Source organism: Astatotilapia calliptera, chromosome 6, assembly GCF_900246225.1.
Source record: "Astatotilapia calliptera chromosome 6, fAstCal1.2, whole genome shotgun sequence".
NCBI classification, from domain to species: domain Eukaryota; kingdom Metazoa; phylum Chordata; class Actinopteri; order Cichliformes; family Cichlidae; genus Astatotilapia; species Astatotilapia calliptera.
Window position 1 is genome coordinate 25,225,291 of NC_039307.1, and position 19,102 is coordinate 25,244,392.

Here is a 19,102-nt window from a genome sequence, read left to right on the forward strand (position 1 = left end):
GTGATGTTGTTAAGGCCCCGATAATCAATACAAGGTCATAAGTTCTTGTCTTTCTTGGCAACGAAGAAGAAGCCAGCGGCCACAGGAGATGATGAGGGGCGAATGAGACCTGCGGTGGGTGATTCGTTGATGTATTTTTCCATACTTTCACGTTCGGGCTGAGACAGACTGTATAGGCGGCTGGTAGGGAGAGGTGCGCCTGAAAGAAGATCAAGGCCGCAGTCATACAGCCGATGCGGAGGAAGCGAGCGTGCTCTATCCTTGAAAAACACTTGTTTGAGATCATGGTAAACGGGTGGCACGGAGGAGAGGTCCGGCGGCTCGGAGAGAGAAGAATAGGTTAGCGGTTCGGAAGAGGGGGTGGCAGCTTTAAGACAGGACATGTGACAATCTTCCCCCCACCCCACAATGCTCTCCTTTTTCCAATCGATAACAGGGTTATGTTGATGCAACCAAGGGTAACCCAGAACTAGCGGCGTGAGAGGAGCTTGAAACACATACAGCTGTATAGTCTCGGAATGATTGTCAGAGAGAGTCAGTAAAACGGGCTCAGTGATATGAGTGATGTTAGGAAGCCGCTGGCCACTGAGGGCGGTGACTTGGAGAGACTGTGGCTCGGAGTTCAGATTTAATCATCGGGCCAGCGAAGCGTCAATAAAGTTTTGTTCCGCCCCTGAATCGATTAGAGCCTTAAGAGGGTGGACCTGAAGCTGCACCGTTAATTTAGCTGCTAGCATGAGCCGTGGAGGAGACTGTGAACTAGAGACCTTGCCCACCCGTATTCTCCTCTCTACTGGTGGGCACGGCCTTTTGGCAGAGACGGGCAAGCATTGGCAACAATAAAAACACTCACGGGCCCTCGACCGATGGTGCCGTTCCTCGGGTGAAAGGCGAGAACGGCCCAGCTGCATAGGTTGCTCACTCTCCATGTTGTGCGACTCCGAATCTCTTCCGCCACTCGTGGCGTTTCCACCCGATGATGCTTCGCCGCGCCTAGTGCGCCCGTTAACTCATCACACACATTCAACAAAGTACTTATCAATGCTGGCTGCCCCCACCCGGTCTCTTCGGCCAACGTTCAGAACTCAATGGAGTATTCCGCCATACTTCGTCTTCCATGCTTAAGATTTAGTAAACAGTGAGCAGCTGCATCGGCGCCAGTACCTCTCTCAAACACCTGGTACGAGATGCTGGCGTCAGTTCTCAAAACAGCTTGAGCCCAGTTTAAAGCTGGTCCGCGTAAGAACTGGACAAAAAAGGCAATCTTAGCCTCGTCAGTTTCATATGTCCTCCGCAACTGTCTAAACTAAATTGTTATTTGGGTCAACGTTCCAAAACCTCCTCGGCCGTGAGGACGCGTTGCTGGGCGGCAGAGTCCGCTGAGTCCATATTCTGGCTGGATCGTTATGTTAAGGTTCAATGCAGGGGACTCAAACACGGGAGTCCTGAATCTGCTGAACACAAGGATTTATTTACAGAGTTCCCCAGGTGTATATACAGAGAGTGCTGGGTAGTGCTATATACAACAATGTGAGGGACGGGGCTCCAGGGAAATCCAAGGGGGGAATCACTCGCTCTCCAACTCTCCACATACACGACTGCAGTTCCTTTCTTCACGTTTGACACACAGATTCACACGGGAAAGGTTATCCAGGGGGTCTGTAGATGAGGAACCAGGAATGAGTGCGTTATTCACAAAAGACACTTGACTTATCTTGAGCTGTAGCTTGACTCTCACTGACGCGTGGTAGACAACGATCCAGCGAAGACCAGCAGTCACCTCCTGGCTTAAATGCCGTTCACCTTGATGGGCATCAGGTGTGTTCTTTTCCGTGGGTGTGGGCCGAGGGCGTGAACCCACAATGAGTTCCGCCCCGGCGACAGAGAGGAGGAGAGAGAGAGCGCGAGAGAGAGAAAAGAAAGAAAAAGGCCGATCAGCGTCTCGCCGATCCCCCAGGCCGTGACATAATGTTACTACTACTTCTACTATTAATAATAAAAGTAGAGCATATTTATCCCAAATTGGCTTCTCTTCATCGGCACCCTGTTAAATTCGAAGTTGAATTCATGCTGCCATAGGCCTAGGCTGCTGGGGGCTTCCCATGATGCACTGCTTCCCCTTCACTCACCTCTTTTCCAGCAGGGCAGCCTGCGGGATCCAGGACCGCTCCTCCATCCCGTAGCCCTCCCAGTCCACCAAATACTGCAGGCTACGCCCGGCACTTGACGTCCATGATCCGAGAGACAGTGAAAGCCGGGTGGCCATCGATGACCCAGGCGGGTTGCGGGGGCCTGGAAGGAGGGCACAAAGGACTGGACAGGCAGGGTTTCACTTGAGACACATGAAACACGCTATGGATCCGCATATTTCGGGGCAATCTGAGACTGACAGAAACCGGGTTAACCAGAGAGTCTATAACAAACGGACCAATGAAGGTGGGAGACAGTTTCTTTGACTCAGCCCGGAGCGGAACAAATCTGGTAGATAGCCAAACCTTTTGTCCTGGTGTGTAGGCAGGTGCGGGGGTCCGGTGACGGTCCGCCAGGCGCTTATTGCGATCAGCTGTGCAAAGAAGGGCGGCCCGGTGGCTGAGGAGGTAAGACTGTTGTGGGCATACTTAACCCACGGGAGTTGCTCACTCCAAGTTGTCTGATTGGTGGATGCCAAGCACCGGAGGGCCGCCTCGAGTTCCTGATTGGCCCGTTCTGTCTGGCCGTTAGTCCGAGGGTGGAAACCAGAGGAGAGACTGACCTGCGCTCCGAGGGCATTGCAGAATTCTTTCCAGACCCGTGAAGTGAACTGTGGCCCCCTGTCAGAGACAATGTCCGTGGGGATCCCATGAAGGCGAAACACATGGTTAGTCAGGAGTCGAGCTGTCTCTAAAGCAGTGGGGAGCTTGGGAAGGGCGACAAAGTGAGCAGCTTTCAAAAAACGATCAATGATAGTAAGGAGGGGAGGCCTGTGATGAAGTCCATTGCAATGTGTGACCATGGGCGGCCAGGGGTTGGTAGAGGTTGGAGTAGGCCGGAGGCTGGCTGACTGACGTGGTCCTTAGCTAAAGACGGCCACCAGGCGAACCGTTGGAGGAAGGCAATGGTGCAGTGGACCCCAGGGTGGCAGGTGAACTTGGCCGTGTGAGTCCAATGCAAAACTCGTGATCTGACAGTAGAGGGAACAAAGAGTAGGCCCGGGGGACCTGTACCAGGGTCCAGTTCCGTTCGTTTGGCCTCTCGAATAGCTGACTCAATCTCCCAGGCTAGGGCCCCGGCAACACACCTGGAAGGAAGAATGGGGGCGTCCTGGGCAGCGTCTTCGGAGGCGGCAAATTCACGTGAGAGGGCATCGGGTTTGACATTACGAGAGCCGGGTCTGTAGGTGATTGTGAATTGGAATCTGGTGAGAAACAGAGCCCACCTGGCTTGCCTGGCGTTGAGTCGTTTCGCGGACCGGATGTATTCCAAGTTTTTGTGGTTCGTCCAAACCACGAACGGTTGGGCAGTTCCCTCCAACCAGTGATGCCACTCCTCTAGGGCCAGCTTGATGGCCAATCGCTCTTGGTTCCCCACATCATAATTTTTCTCTGCAGGAGAGAGACGATGAGAGAATTAAGCACAAGGATAAAGCTTACCGCCTTGTCGCTGGGAGAACACCGCCCCCACTCCTGCGTCCGAGGCGTCCACCTCTATGATGAAGGGTTGACTGAGATCGGGTTGGATGAGAATGGGTGCAGAGGCAAAGTGCTCCTTCAGGCAAGAGAAAGCCTGGTGAGCCGGTTCATCACAGCGGAAGGGAACCTTGGGTGAGGTGAGATGAGTCAGGGGTAGAGCGAGCTGGCTATAGTTGCAGATGAAACGGCGATAAAAATTAGATAAACGAAGACGAAGTGGTTAATGAAGTCCCGGAGTATGTCGTTTACCAGGGCCTGAAAAATAGCTGGGGCATTGGTGAGACCAAACAGCATGACCAAGGTCAAAATGACCAAGGTGAGTGTTAAAGGCTGTTTTCCATTCATCCCCCTCCCTTATTCTTACCAGATGGTAGGCGTTGCGCAGGTCCAGCTTAGTGAAGATGGTGGCCCCCTGAAGGAGCTCGAAGGCAGAATTTAACAGAGGGAGTGGATATTTATTCTTCACTGTGATGTTGTTAAGGCCCCGATAATCAATACAAGGTCATAAGTTCTTGTCTTTCTTGGCAACGAAGAAGAAGCCAGCGGCCACAGGAGATGATGAGGGGCGAATGAGACCTGCGGTGGGTGATTCGTTGATGTATTTTTCCATACTTTCACGTTCGGGCTGAGACAGACTGTATAGGCGGCTGGTAGGGAGAGGTGCGCCTGAAAGAAGATCAAGGCCGCAGTCATACAGCCGATGCGGAGGAAGCGAGCGTGCTCTATCCTTGAAAAACACTTGTTTGAGATCATGGTAAACGGGTGGCACGGAGGAGAGGTCCGGCGGCTCGGAGAGAGAAGAATAGGTTAGCGGTTCGGAAGAGGGGGTGGCAGCTTTAAGACAGGACATGTGACAATCTTCCCCCCACCCCACAATGCTCTCCTTTTTCCAATCGATAACAGGGTTATGTTGATGCAACCAAGGGTAACCCAGAACTAGCGGCGTGAGAGGAGCTTGAAACACATACAGCTGTATAGTCTCGGAATGATTGTCAGAGAGAGTCAGTAAAACGGGCTCAGTGATATGAGTGATGTTAGGAAGCCGCTGGCCACTGAGGGCGGTGACTTGGAGAGACTGTGGCTCGGAGTTCAGATTTAATCATCGGGCCAGCGAAGCGTCAATAAAGTTTTGTTCCGCCCCTGAATCGATTAGAGCCTTAAGAGGGTGGACCTGAAGCTGCACCGTTAATTTAGCTGCTAGCATGAGCCGTGGAGGAGACTGTGAACTAGAGACCTTGCCCACCCGTATTCTCCTCTCTACTGGTGGGCACGGCCTTTTGGCAGAGACGGGCAAGCATTGGCAACAATAAAAACACTCACGGGCCCTCGACCGATGGTGCCGTTCCTCGGGTGAAAGGCGAGAACGGCCCAGCTGCATAGGTTGCTCACTCTCCATGTTGTGCGACTCCGAATCTCTTCCGCCACTCGTGGCGTTTCCACCCGATGATGCTTCGCCGCGCCTAGTGCGCCCGTTAACTCATCACACACATTCAACAAAGTACTTATCAATGCTGGCTGCCCCCACCCGGTCTCTTCGGCCAACGTTCAGAACTCAATGGAGTATTCCGCCATACTTCGTCTTCCATGCTTAAGATTTAGTAAACAGTGAGCAGCTGCATCGGCGCCAGTACCTCTCTCAAACACCTGGTACGAGATGCTGGCGTCAGTTCTCAAAACAGCTTGAGCCCAGTTTAAAGCTGGTCCGCGTAAGAACTGGACAAAAAAGGCAATCTTAGCCTCGTCAGTTTCATATGTCCTCCGCAACTGTCTAAACTAAATTGTTATTTGGGTCAACGTTCCAAAACCTCCTCGGCCGTGAGGACGCGTTGCTGGGCGGCAGAGTCCGCTGAGTCCATATTCTGGCTGGATCGTTATGTTAAGGTTCAATGCAGGGGACTCAAACACGGGAGTCCTGAATCTGCTGAACACAAGGATTTATTTACAGAGTTCCCCAGGTGTATATACAGAGAGTGCTGGGTAGTGCTATATACAACAATGTGAGGGACGGGGCTCCAGGGAAATCCAAGGGGGGAATCACTCGCTCTCCAACTCTCCACATACACGACTGCAGTTCCTTTCTTCACGTTTGACACACAGATTCACACGGGAAAGGTTATCCAGGGGGTCTGTAGATGAGGAACCAGGAATGAGTGCGTTATTCACAAAAGACACTTGACTTATCTTGAGCTGTAGCTTGACTCTCACTGACGCGTGGTAGACAACGATCCAGCGAAGACCAGCAGTCACCTCCTGGCTTAAATGCCGTTCACCTTGATGGGCATCAGGTGTGTTCTTTTCCGTGGGTGTGGGCCGAGGGCGTGAACCCACAATGAGTTCCGCCCCGGCGACAGAGAGGAGGAGAGAGAGAGCGCGAGAGAGAGAAAAGAAAGAAAAAGGCCGATCAGCGTCTCGCCGATCCCCCAGGCCGTGACATAATGTTACTACTACTTCTACTATTAATAATAAAAGTAGAACATATTTATCCCAAATTGGCTTCTCTTCATCGGCACCCTGTTAAATTCGAAGTTGAATTCATGCTGCCATAGGCCTAGGCTGCTGGGGGCTTCCCATGATGCACTGCTTCCCCTTCACTCACCTCTTTTCAATCACTATTTGTTTATACAGCACTCTTGCATTCAATCATTAGTTATTATTAATCTCTGGCTCTCCTTCACAGCGTATCTTTTGTCCTATCTTCCTCACCTCCAGGTTTCTTCCTGTTAAAAGGGAGTTTTTACTTCCCACTGTTGCCAAGTGGTTGCTTATAGGGGTGATTTGTTGCTATATAAAAATAACTGAATTGAAACTGAATTGAAAATTGACAGAGATAAACTAGCATTCAAAGATAAAACCATAAAAAAGCATTTGTGATGTTTTGACAAATAAATATCAGATTGAAGAAAAAATGTAAAATTTGAAACATGCCAGACATTGATCGTGCAAAGAGTGTCATGTTGAGCAGATAATGAAGGAGTTGTGACTCCAAAGAGTACTTTAGATAATAACATTCAGCAACATTTATACCCTCTGATTTCTTTAGTGGTAGTATTTTAGAAAGGGCTGCGAGAAGGTGGTAGGATATCTTTTAGCAGCAGAGCATGTGTATGCGTTATCTCCTAGGGGTTATTTTAATTTCACATTTCCCTTTACTCTTCGAGATTTCGGTTCCAGGGCTTTTGGACTCACATTAAAGAGGGTCTTGCATCTGCTTTAGCAGGAAGAAAGCTCAAGCTGAGGAGTTTGTGTGCCATGTAGGAAATTAGTTTATATATACATATACATGGGTACTCATGCAAAGTGGCTTCTGTGTTCCTTGATTTGGGCTCTGTTGTGTCTAAAGAGATGTTTGGGGTTTTTTTTTACTTTGAAACACGATAAAAGAAGGAAAGCTCCCTTCTAAAGCGATTGTACGCACGAGCCCTGTGAAGGGACACTGCAGATAAGTTGCTGACTGTCCCTATCAGTCATCTCAGGAGACATATATTTGACTGGCCAGACATATCTTCCCTACCCCGCCGCACAGTTAACCCCAGCCAGTTTGGTGATTGAAATGGGAATAGGTGCCCAACCATGCATCACCAGGCTGGCTCTCTTACAGGGATATGACACTTCAAGTGACCCTCTAAGGTCAGCGCCATTATGATGCTGGGCAGGGGCAGGAAAGGGAAATAGAGCGAATGGCAGAGGGAAAGGACAAGAGATTCCCTCAGAGACACATTTAGAGTTTGAGGAAGGAAGCCTGAGTGAGAGGGGAGATAATGAAGGACATGGATGGAGGAAAGAGGAGTATGGTCTATTAAAGTGGTTCAAATAATGAATTGCAAAGCAGAGGGGGGAAAAAGAGTGAGTGCTTTCCAGCACATCACATTCAAAGACTTTTTTTTTGTGGTCATTTATTAGTGAATTGCCTGCCTTAGCTTAGGTGAAAATTAATTCAACAATTTTAGTCAAGCAACTCAACTGCCAAAGTATACTGGGACTGATTCTTAAATCACCATAACAATTGAGCAATTGGAGTAATAATGTTTGCCCATCCTCGGAGGCTTCAATTACTATGCTGTATTTATTTTGTGTGATTGGAATATGCTGAGCTCTTTCAAGATGAATTTGCTGGAAATGAGTTTTAATGCAGCAAGCCTCTGTGACCCCACAACGAATCTAAATTCCATTTAATCGAGAGGGGAGCCCTGGGAGTTGCCGCATGAGACAAATATATGCTCATCTTCAGAAGACTCTTACTCATCGTGATAATTATTTCAACGCTTCAATTAATTTGACAACGTTATTTGCACGTGCCACGGCTTCGCACACCTGTTTGCGACTCGATCTAGGAGAAATGAAGGGAAGATAAAGGCCGTCGAGTTGTGATAAAAGTCCTTAACCTGCTGCGTAGGGATGCTTATCGCTCGTGTGAATCTATAGAACCGCGATAAGCACACGATATTAAATCAGACTTGAGTATTATGCCTCTAATTTGAAATTTGAAATGGGAATAAACCCTTCAGTTTTAATTCAATTATGTATAATTCAAAGTGCATTTGTCAAGGTGCCATTCACAAGAAATAGGTACCTGCTGCTTGTGGATATTTATGTAAAATGCTATTTGCATGCAAAACGTCTAGTTTGAATAATGATGCAGATGTATTTTAGGCACTCTGTCTGGTAAATGTTTCAGATCAAACACTGTTAAGAGGATCACAAATTCAATTTAAGAAGAAAAATTGCATTACTTGCAAAATAAGAGAAGAATTCACATGAATCTTAGGGGCAACAAACTGCCTACTTGGACACAGAGCAGACAGCATGTTTGAAATCATAACACAGCGATCTCTCATGTAGAGAGTATCAAAGAGCTGCTGCCTCTAATTTAAAATGTAAGTGCAGTCAGTGTACAAATGAGGGACTAACGTTCCTAAAAAGAGACCTCTGTTCCCCTGCTAGCAATCTAGGTTTCTGAGGTGGAGCGGAGGTTCTGGCTTCACAACAAGCTAAATAATTAACCATTCATAAAACAGAAATAAATGGAATAAAAATGTGGTTCACTCTCTTTGTACTAAACCACAGAAGTCAGAGTTTTAAATTTGCTTGCACTTCTAGAGACAGAAATAGGCACACCTTACAATTTTTTCTGCGAGCTTGTTTGTTTACAGTAGAAAGGATTCTTCACGCTGGATGTTACGGCATGATGTCAAAACCAAGGCAAACACCAATGAATGTCCTTCCTATATTAGGTTGGAAAAATCTGCTCAAAGCTGAGATGGTAAAATCTTGACATACACCACTGTGGAAAAGTACGTTGCTTTTTCCCACAAGGAGCAAGACTTTACTGTCATTTTTGAAGAGTTTATGAGTAATTGTTCCCAGGCTTTCTGAAAGTCAAAGGTTTTCTTCAGACACTGGCTGCTTCTTCAACCTTTGTTCGTGTGCCTGACCATTTTTATAAGAATGCTTTTTTATGGATTCATTAAGCCACTTAACCCTGACCTATGAATCACTCAAGCATAAAAAGGCTCCTAACTCAAGGTATGAATCAGTGTGGTTGGCCACACATAAGGACAGTTTAACAAAGAACCAATTTTGTATCGTTACATTCTTTGTTATTGTCACAAAAGCGCATATTTTTTTCCTGTTCTTAAGAAAGAGGACAAAGCAAAGGCTCCACAGAAGAGCTGAGAGATGCATCTGGCCTGTCAGCCCATCCATCCACTGCTTACCAAAGCCTCACCAGAAATGAGCTCAGGTGAAGGGTACCAACTGAAGCCATTCTTAAGGAAGGAAAACTGGGAGAAAAATGTGTTTTAGTGTTGTAGTTTTAACAGGGGCTAACAAAACAGAGATACTTAGGTCTTCACTCAAGTCCCAAGCCCAAGTAGATAAAATATCACAAATATAAATATTTATTTACGCAGTTTTTAAACCGGAAATGACCATTTAATCATTACTATGACCTTATTCATATTAACACCACACTAAGTAACTGGGACAATTTAGTGCTGCTCACAGATCCATTTATAAATTATTCTACTAAATATATGGTTCATTTACAGAATTTAGTCCCAGTTTAAAAGGGATGATCCACTCTCATATCACTGCATTGAAGTTTTCTTGCTTCACAAAGTGTTCCCAACAAGCCTGAAAGCTATGATCAATCAAAACACTTGAGTGATCTAGTGTTGGTCTGCACTGATCATTTAAAATCTGAAGAATTTACCTTTTATTTTGTACTCGTGGTTACAGAAACAGCCTTCCCTGGAACTCGAAATGTGCTCTGTCTTCCTTTGATGTGTTTTCATTTACCTTTCATTTCTTTTGCTTTTCGGTAAATATTTTAGGATCTTAGCCGTTGATTAGTTCACTGTCAGATTCTGAGTCCTTGTCAGCTGTTTTGATGAAGCTGTTTTTGAATACTTCTTTGTTTCTGTGTCATAAATATTTTGCACAACCAGGTCCACTGTATTTAAAATATGCTGCACGGTTAGCTAGGGCCCACATTCCCTTTCTGGCGTGTTAGATGTACTGTTCGAATGTGCAAAGCCTCTGGGGGTAAAAACAGAAACAAATGGTATTTTTACAAACACACTGCAGCCCTGAGCTTTTTTTTTTTTTTTAACATTGCCAGAAAGAGCAGTATGTGAGAACACAAATGTCTAAATCATTTAGATCAGACATAAAACTCTCTTTTTACCCTGCTTTAGGTCTTGAAGCCCATGAGTGAATAGCACAGAGAATTTACAGTAAGCTTGTGCCATGAGTCCTGCCTCCTACATCTAAACCTAAAACTAACTGATTCAGGAATAAGAAGACATCTGTCCCAGACCATCAACTGCTCTGTGCATTGTTCAACACTCAGGGCACAGAACTGGCAACCTGGTAGGTTTTAGCAACGTAACTACATGGTGTGTCCATGTCTCCCTATGCTCCTTTTTCTCTTCAGTTCTTCCTTCCCACTCTCACCAAGTGCTTCCTCATAGGACATTGCCAGATTGTTCTGGATTCTCTTCTTGTGTCTTGAGATGACTCCTCTTGTGTATTAGTGCTATTTCTTGAGTTGAGCCTATCAAACCTGAAGGTTGTTATTGTGATGTCATCATGTTGCCTGACAAAAACCTACCAAATGGCTAAATAGATCTGGTTGTAGCCTTTATGCCCTTACAATAGCTTTCAATTTCACAGCAATGAGTTCAACACAAAACTGTTATTATGCATGTTATATTATTACATCATCACTATGCCTAGTAACTGCATAACAACAGACTAAAATCACAGACCAAGCAATACTGAAGCGTTGGAATTTACTAGAAACTGAATGTCGTAGACCGTGAAGCTGTGATTAGGGTTACAAAAAAACCCCAAACTTTTGTTCTCACAATGTTAGCGAAATATTTCAAAAGAAATTTCTCGCACAACAGACACTTTACTAGTAGAGCAGACTGAGAGATATCTTGTACTATCCTGCACAAGTTGTGAAATCAACGGGTCCTCATCAAACAACTTAGGCAAGGCAAGGCAAGGCAAGGCAAGGCAAGGCAAGGCAAGGCAAGTTTATTTGTATAGCACAATTCAACAACAAGGTGATTCAAAGTGCTTTACAGAGACATTAGAAACAAGAACAAATAAAAAGCATGATTTAAAATTGAATAAAACAAGCAAATAAACTAACTAACTAATTAAAAACAAACAAACAACAGTATATAAAATCAAAACAGATAAAATCAGAACAGTAGATAAAATCAGTAGTTAAATGTAAGTTTTGAAATTTAAGCTTAAAGTGTGGATTTGGTGCTTTATTCAAATGCAGCTGAGAACAGGTGAGTCTTCAACCTGGATTTAAATAAACTGAGTGTTTCAGCTGATCTGAGGCTTTCTGGGAGTTTGTTCCAGATATAAGGAGCATAAAAGCTGAATGCAGCTTCTCCGTGTCTGGTTCTGACTCTGGGAACTGATAAAAGACCGGATCCAGATGACCTGAGGGATCTGGATGGTTCATACTGGGTCAGGAGGTCATTGATGTATTTTGGTCCTAAACCATTAAGAGCTTTATAGACCAGCATCAGAACTTTAAAGTCTATCCTCTGACGGACAGGCAGCCAGTGTAAAGGCCTCAGAGCTGGACTGATGTGGTCCACTTTTTTGGTCTTAGTGAGGACTCGAGCAGCAGAGTTCTGAATGAGCTGTAGTTGTCTGACTGATTTTTTAGGTAGACCTGTAAAGATGCTGTTACAGTAATCAAGCCTACTAAAGATGAATGCATGGACTAGTTTTTCCAGGTCCTGTTGAGACATCAGATCTTTTATCCTTGATATATTCTTGAGGTGACTTTGTTATTGTCTTAATGTGTTTTTCTAAGTTTAGGTCTGCATCCATCACTACACCCAAATTTCTCGCCTGGTTTGTGGTTTTTAGATGTATAGATTGAAGTTCTCTGGTGACCTGTAATCGTTTTTCTTTGGCGCCAAAGACTATTACCTCAGTTTTGTTTTTGTTTAGCTGGAGAAAATTATGGCACAACCAGTCATTGATTTCCTCAATGCATTTACCAAGAGCCTGTACAGGGCCTCGGTCTCCTGGTGACATTGTGATATATATTTGTGTGTCATCTGCATAGCTGTGATAGTTTATTTTGTTGTTGTTTATAATCTGTGCCAGTGGGAGCATGTAGATGTTAAACAGAAGGGGTCCCAAAGGCCTTAAACTTAAAGGCCGGACGACTGCTTGTTTACTATCCTCAGTGTGGTTAAAAATATGTTTTCCTGAAATTCAATAAGCATTTTAAACAAAACTATTACAACCTGTCACTTCTTTCGAGAGCTTAAAAATAATTTGTTGAAACAAATATTGGAAATAAAACACGTCATGTAATATGTCATTAAATACTGCCATTATGGGTTTGACAGGTACAGATTAGATAGGTGTACTGTACATGGGGCGCACAATCAGGCCATTTAAAAATGGACATGGTACTGTGTCAGCTGTCAGCTGTATTTTCTAATTTTCCACCACGGCAGACAATTTACATTTAAATTGTTTTTCTTTCACAGCGCAAGGCCCCAACATAATGTTCGAGTATCAAATGGACATTTAGACATCAAAGCAAGCAGTACAAATGTTTTGTTTGACTTTGTTTGCTTTATGTGGTTTGAATTGTATGTGCGCCCAGTTTTGTGTCTCTACATCTTTACATATTTTTACACATTACCTGATGACAATCGGACTGCCAGCAACAAAAAAATTATGATGCATCAATGTGTATTTGCTGTTAAAACACAGTAGAAGGTATCAAGTAACACTTGAGAGTGTATGTGTGTTAAAATGTTAACTTTTACTATTGTGACCCCTGTAACAGAAACTTCACATCCCTGGATCATATATATCATCCATCATCTCATCTGTAGCGTGGCTTTGATCAAAGGATAGAAACAACAAAGTCAAGATGCTTGTCAGATATAATCAATCCTGAATGTCAAAAAATGTTATTACCAGTTTAGGAAACATGATTTGAGCCACAATGAATTATCTGTGGCTCAGATAATTCTGAGCCACAGAAGCCACCATTTCCCCAGATTGAATGGTGAAAGTTCACCATTCAATGCTTTCTCTCTGCTGTGCTTCTGTTGTCCTTTCTATCCTTACTTGTGTGTCAGAATTTATTGCAGATATGCCACTGATCCTCACTGACATCTGCATTAATGGAAATGTCAGCATGTGTGTGTTTAACAAGAGTTACTGTAAGTTTGGATGTATGTTAGCAAAAAGGGATGATTGCCATTGACTTTTATTGCATTTCCATGGCGGGAAAGAGGCAACAAACGTCATCTAATATGTGTGCGAACGAGCCAAAACAGTGGTATGTCTCCATTTTCATTGCTTCCCCTTGAAATAAAATGACCCTTGAATTACGGCGTTAACAGGACTTACCGAGGCTGAACTCCACCTGAGGCAGCTTGGGTGTTAGAATAACACCTGCAAGACAGAGACAGCAAAAAGACAGAGTGGAGTTGAGATAAAAACAGAGCGAGAGGGAGATAAAGATAAGGAAGAGGGAAACATTAGAACAATGAAAAAGGAGGAAACAGACGTAAAACATTAACGGCTGCAGTTTAATTTTGTGGAAGTTTAAAAGGTGTAGAGCTCCAACCATTGTTTTTCAATGACTTTTCATGAATTTCAGTCTTTGATTTGCCATCTTATTAAATTAATCATATCAATGTTAGATAATAGGGAAATATGCTCATTACAATTTCAAAGAGCATAAGTGCAAAACAAGCCGACTACTTTTAATCTAAAATAATCTGAATCAAAAACCTGTGAACCCTCACATATTTACTAAAAGCAAGGCATAAATATTTAGCTTAGTTTCCTGGTTATTTATCAAAATTGTTGAGTCAGTTGTAGTCACTTTGCACAGATGCAATATAATTACGCTAAGGGGGTTGAACTCCTGGCAACAAACTATTTTAATCAGAAATAAAAGGCTTTATAGAGAGTTTGAACATGGTAGGAGCACAACAGGCTCCCCAAATGCCACACTGATTAATGTAACTGTTCATCTAGATTATGCAAACAACTCAGCGATCGTTGAGAACGTCAGAACTAGAGTTTCTGGGTATCCATTGTCCTTGAGGCTTTACGCCAATAACGATGACTGACTGCTTCAGTCATCTGTCACTAAAGCTTTCTCTCATTCATCACTTTCCCAGTTTGACATGACCATTCAAAAACCAAACCGATGAAATGCCTGTAAGATGGTGCAACAAGTCTAGAGGGGGACTAAACTGCTAAATTCCTCCTCTTGGGGTGCTTGGACACAATTGGCCTCTCTAAGGCTCATCAACTCCACTAATGGGCCGTGGATACTCGATGTTCACTGATGTATGGGAGCCATGCGACTTAGGTAATCTTATGTAATGAGGATTCTTTGCAAAGAAAAAACGATTTACTTAATAAGGCAGAATGCCTTATTGACAATTTTGAATGCATAGATAATGCTGTCCAAAAGTCTCAGACCAACTCTCATTTCTACATATTTTGCTTGGGAAATTGGAATTAGGCGCAGCAGTATTGAAATGTGCAAACACGCATTAAAAGTCTATACAGTGTATATAAAAGCTTGAAAGTCAGTATTCAGCATGATCGCCTCTGTTCTTTAATACAGCCTGAACTCTCTTAAGCAGCTTTATTGTAATCTCTATAAGTACAGTAGTCTTCACGAATCGTTCTCCAGGCTTCTTGAAGGACATTCAGAACTCTTCTTTGGATGTTGGCTGCCTTTTGTTCTGTTCTCTGTCAAGATGATCCCACATTGTTAGGATCCAGGCTCTGATCCGTGAATGATCATGTTCCCTTGTGTGTTTTTATATCCAGATATCCCTTTTTAAGGGGTTTGTAGTGTGTTTGGGATCATTGCCATGCTGAAAAATGAAGCCATTGCCAGCCAGCCCCTTTCTTGATAGTATTTCTTAATGGATCAAAATCTGATCAAGATAAAAGTCTTTTCTGTGTTCGTATACTTCCATCAACCTTGACAAGATCTCCAAGACCACTAGGTGAAATGCAGGGCCAAACCATGTGAGCCTCCACCATGTTTTGCTCACTGTTTTACCTCTCTCTGATCTCCATCAAAAATACTGCCAGTACTTTGAACCAAAGTCGGATCCATCCATCTCTCCGTGCAAGACCTGTTGCCACTGATTTTCAGTCCAATTCTCGTGTAATTTGGCAAACCTCAGCCTTTTCTCCCTGTTTTCCTTCCTTAAGAATTGCTTCTTGGCAGCCACCCTTCATCAGAAATGACCCTTCAGCGAACAGCAGATGGACCAGCATCTCTCAGTCAAGTCTTTGCTATTTCTTAAGCACGTGACCTTTAGATTCAAACAAACAAGCCAAAAAGAAAGAAAAAACAAACATTGCTCAAAACTGGTTTCTTGAAAGCAAATTATAAAGAAACAAGTTCTGGCGCAAGACTATTGCATCGTACTGTATGTATGGTTGTTTGTTGGGACTGTTGATGTCATGGTCCTGGGTCGTGCGACCCAGTGTTTTGTGTTTTAGCCTATTTTGATGTTTATTCTTTGTTTAGGGTCACTAAGGCAGTCCAGCCATTTGTACATACTACCCGTGTATTAAGTCTCCCTTGCCCTTCGTGTAGTTATGTCATCTCCCCTGTACTACGTCTCCCCGGTTCATGTGTCTTATCTAATCTCCATGTTTCCTGTTTTACTTTGAAAGTCTGTATTCACGGTCAGTGTATTCAGTTTCACTCCTTCTGTCCTGTCGTTAAGTTCATGTGTGTCAGCTGTGTTCCCATGTGTGGCCACTTTCCCTGATCATCCCTCATGTGTATTTAGTCTCTGTGTTTCATACAGTCTGTCTCGCGTCGTCTGTGTTATCTCCCCTACCCCTTGTCATACTATCCCAGCCATAGTTTGTATTTTGCAGTCTAAATCTCATTAGAGTCATAGTTTCCCAGTCTATGTTCAGGTTTTCCCTCAGTTACTCTGTTGTTCTTTTCCATGAGTTTTTCAGCCATAATAAAAGGCTCGTTTTGGTTGGAATCCACTCCCGCATCCTCGTTTGTGTTCGCACCTGGGTCCACCACACACCTTTCCGCACGGTCTGCCTCCGCAGACCTTGACAGTTGATTAAAAAGCATGTCCAATAAAGGCTCAAATATTCTCTTAGTAACAGTGCAGGTTTACTGTAATATTTCTTCTTGCGTTTGTTTCTGGAGATAAATCTAAAAAATGCCCCAGCTCACAGAGATGCAGTGAATTATGTCAAATGTTGATGAATCGTTTAAATGCTGTTTTTTAATCTTTGAACCATATTCTTGCGAGCATGCCGGACCCAGCGACACAAAGACTGGAGATTGTCCGGACAGTGGAGTCGCTATGCGACAAGTGGCTGCACTGTTCCAGTGAGGAGCAGAGGTGTGGACTCGAGTCACATGACTTGGACTCGAGTCAGACTCGAGTCATTAAGTTTATGACTTTAGACTTGACTTGAAAAAATGTTCTAAGACTTGTGACTTGACTTGGACTTTTACACCAATGACTTGGGACTTGAATTGGACTTGAACCGGTTTACTTGAAAAGACTTGATATTTTACCCCAAATATAAAATTTAACATGCATATTATATAGAGATTGAAAATGTGACGTCATTCACGGGTAGAACCGCAAAGGATTCTGGGAACTCGTGGCAAGCGGTACTAGCGCACGCAGGCTTTCAATTAAAATCAGTTATACAGCGATAAAAAGAAACACAAAAATGTCAAGAAGCTGTTGTATTATTAACTGCAATAGCCGGTCGCATGACAGCCACGGGAAGCCGACGGGTAAAGAGATCGGTCGGATTACGTCATTGAAGAGAAATTGTTCGAGCCATGTTTCCGAAGTAACAAAGAGGCGACTGGATTGCAGCCATTCAAAGACCAAATATAACGTCCCAGAACCCTCCAGCTCACAGGTTAGTCTGCTCCAAGCATTTACACGAAGGTCAGTGTTTTTTAGTAGTTAATACGTCATTTTCATAACATAATTGGTGATATAGGTTACAAGCAAGTCTGGCGCTGAACAGAAATTGTCGCGCTATGCTCCTTTGTTTATTGTGTTTATTGTGCATAAATAGTGAATTGTCCTGACACAATATTGCGTTTCGCTTCTGTTATTATGGTACATTGACAAAAACATATACTTTTATTCACAGGATAAAACAGGTTTTTTGTATCACTAATTGCCCAGTACGATTACAGCATACAATATTATTGTCACTGCTACATTTCTGTGATGGGTACCAGAAATTATTTCCACTACTAATTAATTACCGTTGAGCTCAAAGGTCCTATTAATAAACGGTTAAGGAATGTGTATTTATGACGACAATTTGTGAGACTGGTAAACTTATGATACGTACGATGGTCTTTCGTTCTACACGGTGCATTTCAAGGTCCTGCACCCATCCGTCGGTAAACTGTACCTGGGCTTGTTGCAGTGACCTGGGACCCGTTCTTCGTACGTCGCTCACTACATCCAAGATCAAATGACACATCCAAGACCAAACCATCGCGCTAACCGTGAGCTCGCTAATCCGGTTCCCCGAACACACCTGCTGTTGACGATTAGTACAGCTGGACGCAGTAATGTGACATCACTGGGTGTTGTAAAAGGGGCTACGCATCGATAGTGGAAACATTGATCGGCAACCCTCTGATTGGTCGGCGAAAATGTCGACGGAGCGCGCTCGGCTCGGTATTTTTCGGCAGCAGAGCAAGAACTCTTGAGTGAGGGATTTCAGGAGTTTCAGAGTTTAATCAGAACGCAAGGGAACACTGCAAAGGCTGCAAAAGCAAGGAGAGAGGGCTGGCAGAAAGTTGCTGACAAATTAAACTCGTAAGTAATTTAATAATAACAATAATAATGGAGTGGGTTTATATAGCGCTTTTCAAGGCACCCAAAGCGCTTTACAATGCCACTATTCAGTCACTCTCACATTCACACACTGGTGGAGGCAGCTACAGTTGTAGCCACAGCTGCCCTGGGGCAGACTGACAGAAGCCAGGCTGCCATATCACGCCATCGGCCCCTCTGGCCAACACCAGTAGGCGGTAGGGTAGATTTATCATATCACACTATATTATCCAATATTATATTACATTATATTATATTATAATATGTTATATTATATCCCCTTTCACATTAGAGCCACAACAGGACCCACTAGAACATGGGAACAGGTAAAAGTGAAATATAAGAATATTCTACAGAATGGTAATATTTATCACTTATATTGCTTTTCGTCTCTTGGAAAGAGACCCTGGAATGATCTGTTTGTTTATAACAGCAACCAAGAAAAGGGCAGAGCAAAAAAAAAGACAGGTGGTGGTCCTGCACCCCCTCGTCAACAAGTTGGTTAAGTAAATAATATCCTCACGGGAAAATCGATATCTCTCTATGAGCACACTGTCGCGCTGAGCTAAAGGATCCTGTCTGTCCCGCAATATACGCTGAATTCTGAAAACTCTCCTTATCAATCTTGCACCTTCCGCAATGGGTTGCTCGCGTATACGGACAGGACATGGCTGCGACAGGCTTCCCAAATCCACCTTCGCTTTTATAGCCGTGGTCTCTCATCTTGATTACACAAAGTAATTTGCAATTGCTACTCTGAAATATGAATTACATCTGTAATAATCACATACATGTGATAGAATGTTAATAGTACATTTCCCTTTTTTAGGAAATGACCTGTATGTATCTGTGTGAAATCAATAAATGGATCAGGTGCTGCATTGTCTTTAGTTACATTGATGTTATTTATTTATGGTGAAACAGTGGTGGAATATCGCTGTTGCTTTCGTATAAATGAAGCGGACATACCTGCGTGGCCACGATCTAATCCTGTTTACATAAAGTAAACCTGCTCCCGAGCAGGTTTAC

At 43.8% G+C, this 19,102-nt stretch overlaps 1 protein-coding gene across 2 annotated transcripts in view; it reads right to left on the minus strand.

Annotated features, from left to right (window-relative positions):
* Positions 1 to 19,102, minus strand: part of inpp4b (inositol polyphosphate-4-phosphatase type II B) — a 191,560-nt gene that overhangs the window by 162,315 nt on the left and 10,143 nt on the right. For both annotated transcript variants that reach the window (XM_026171319.1, XM_026171316.1), the window contains exon 2: positions 13,584 to 13,628. In XM_026171319.1, the coding sequence (XP_026027104.1) occupies positions 13,584 to 13,628 (45 nt within the window). The remainder of the gene's footprint in view (positions 1 to 13,583; positions 13,629 to 19,102) is intronic.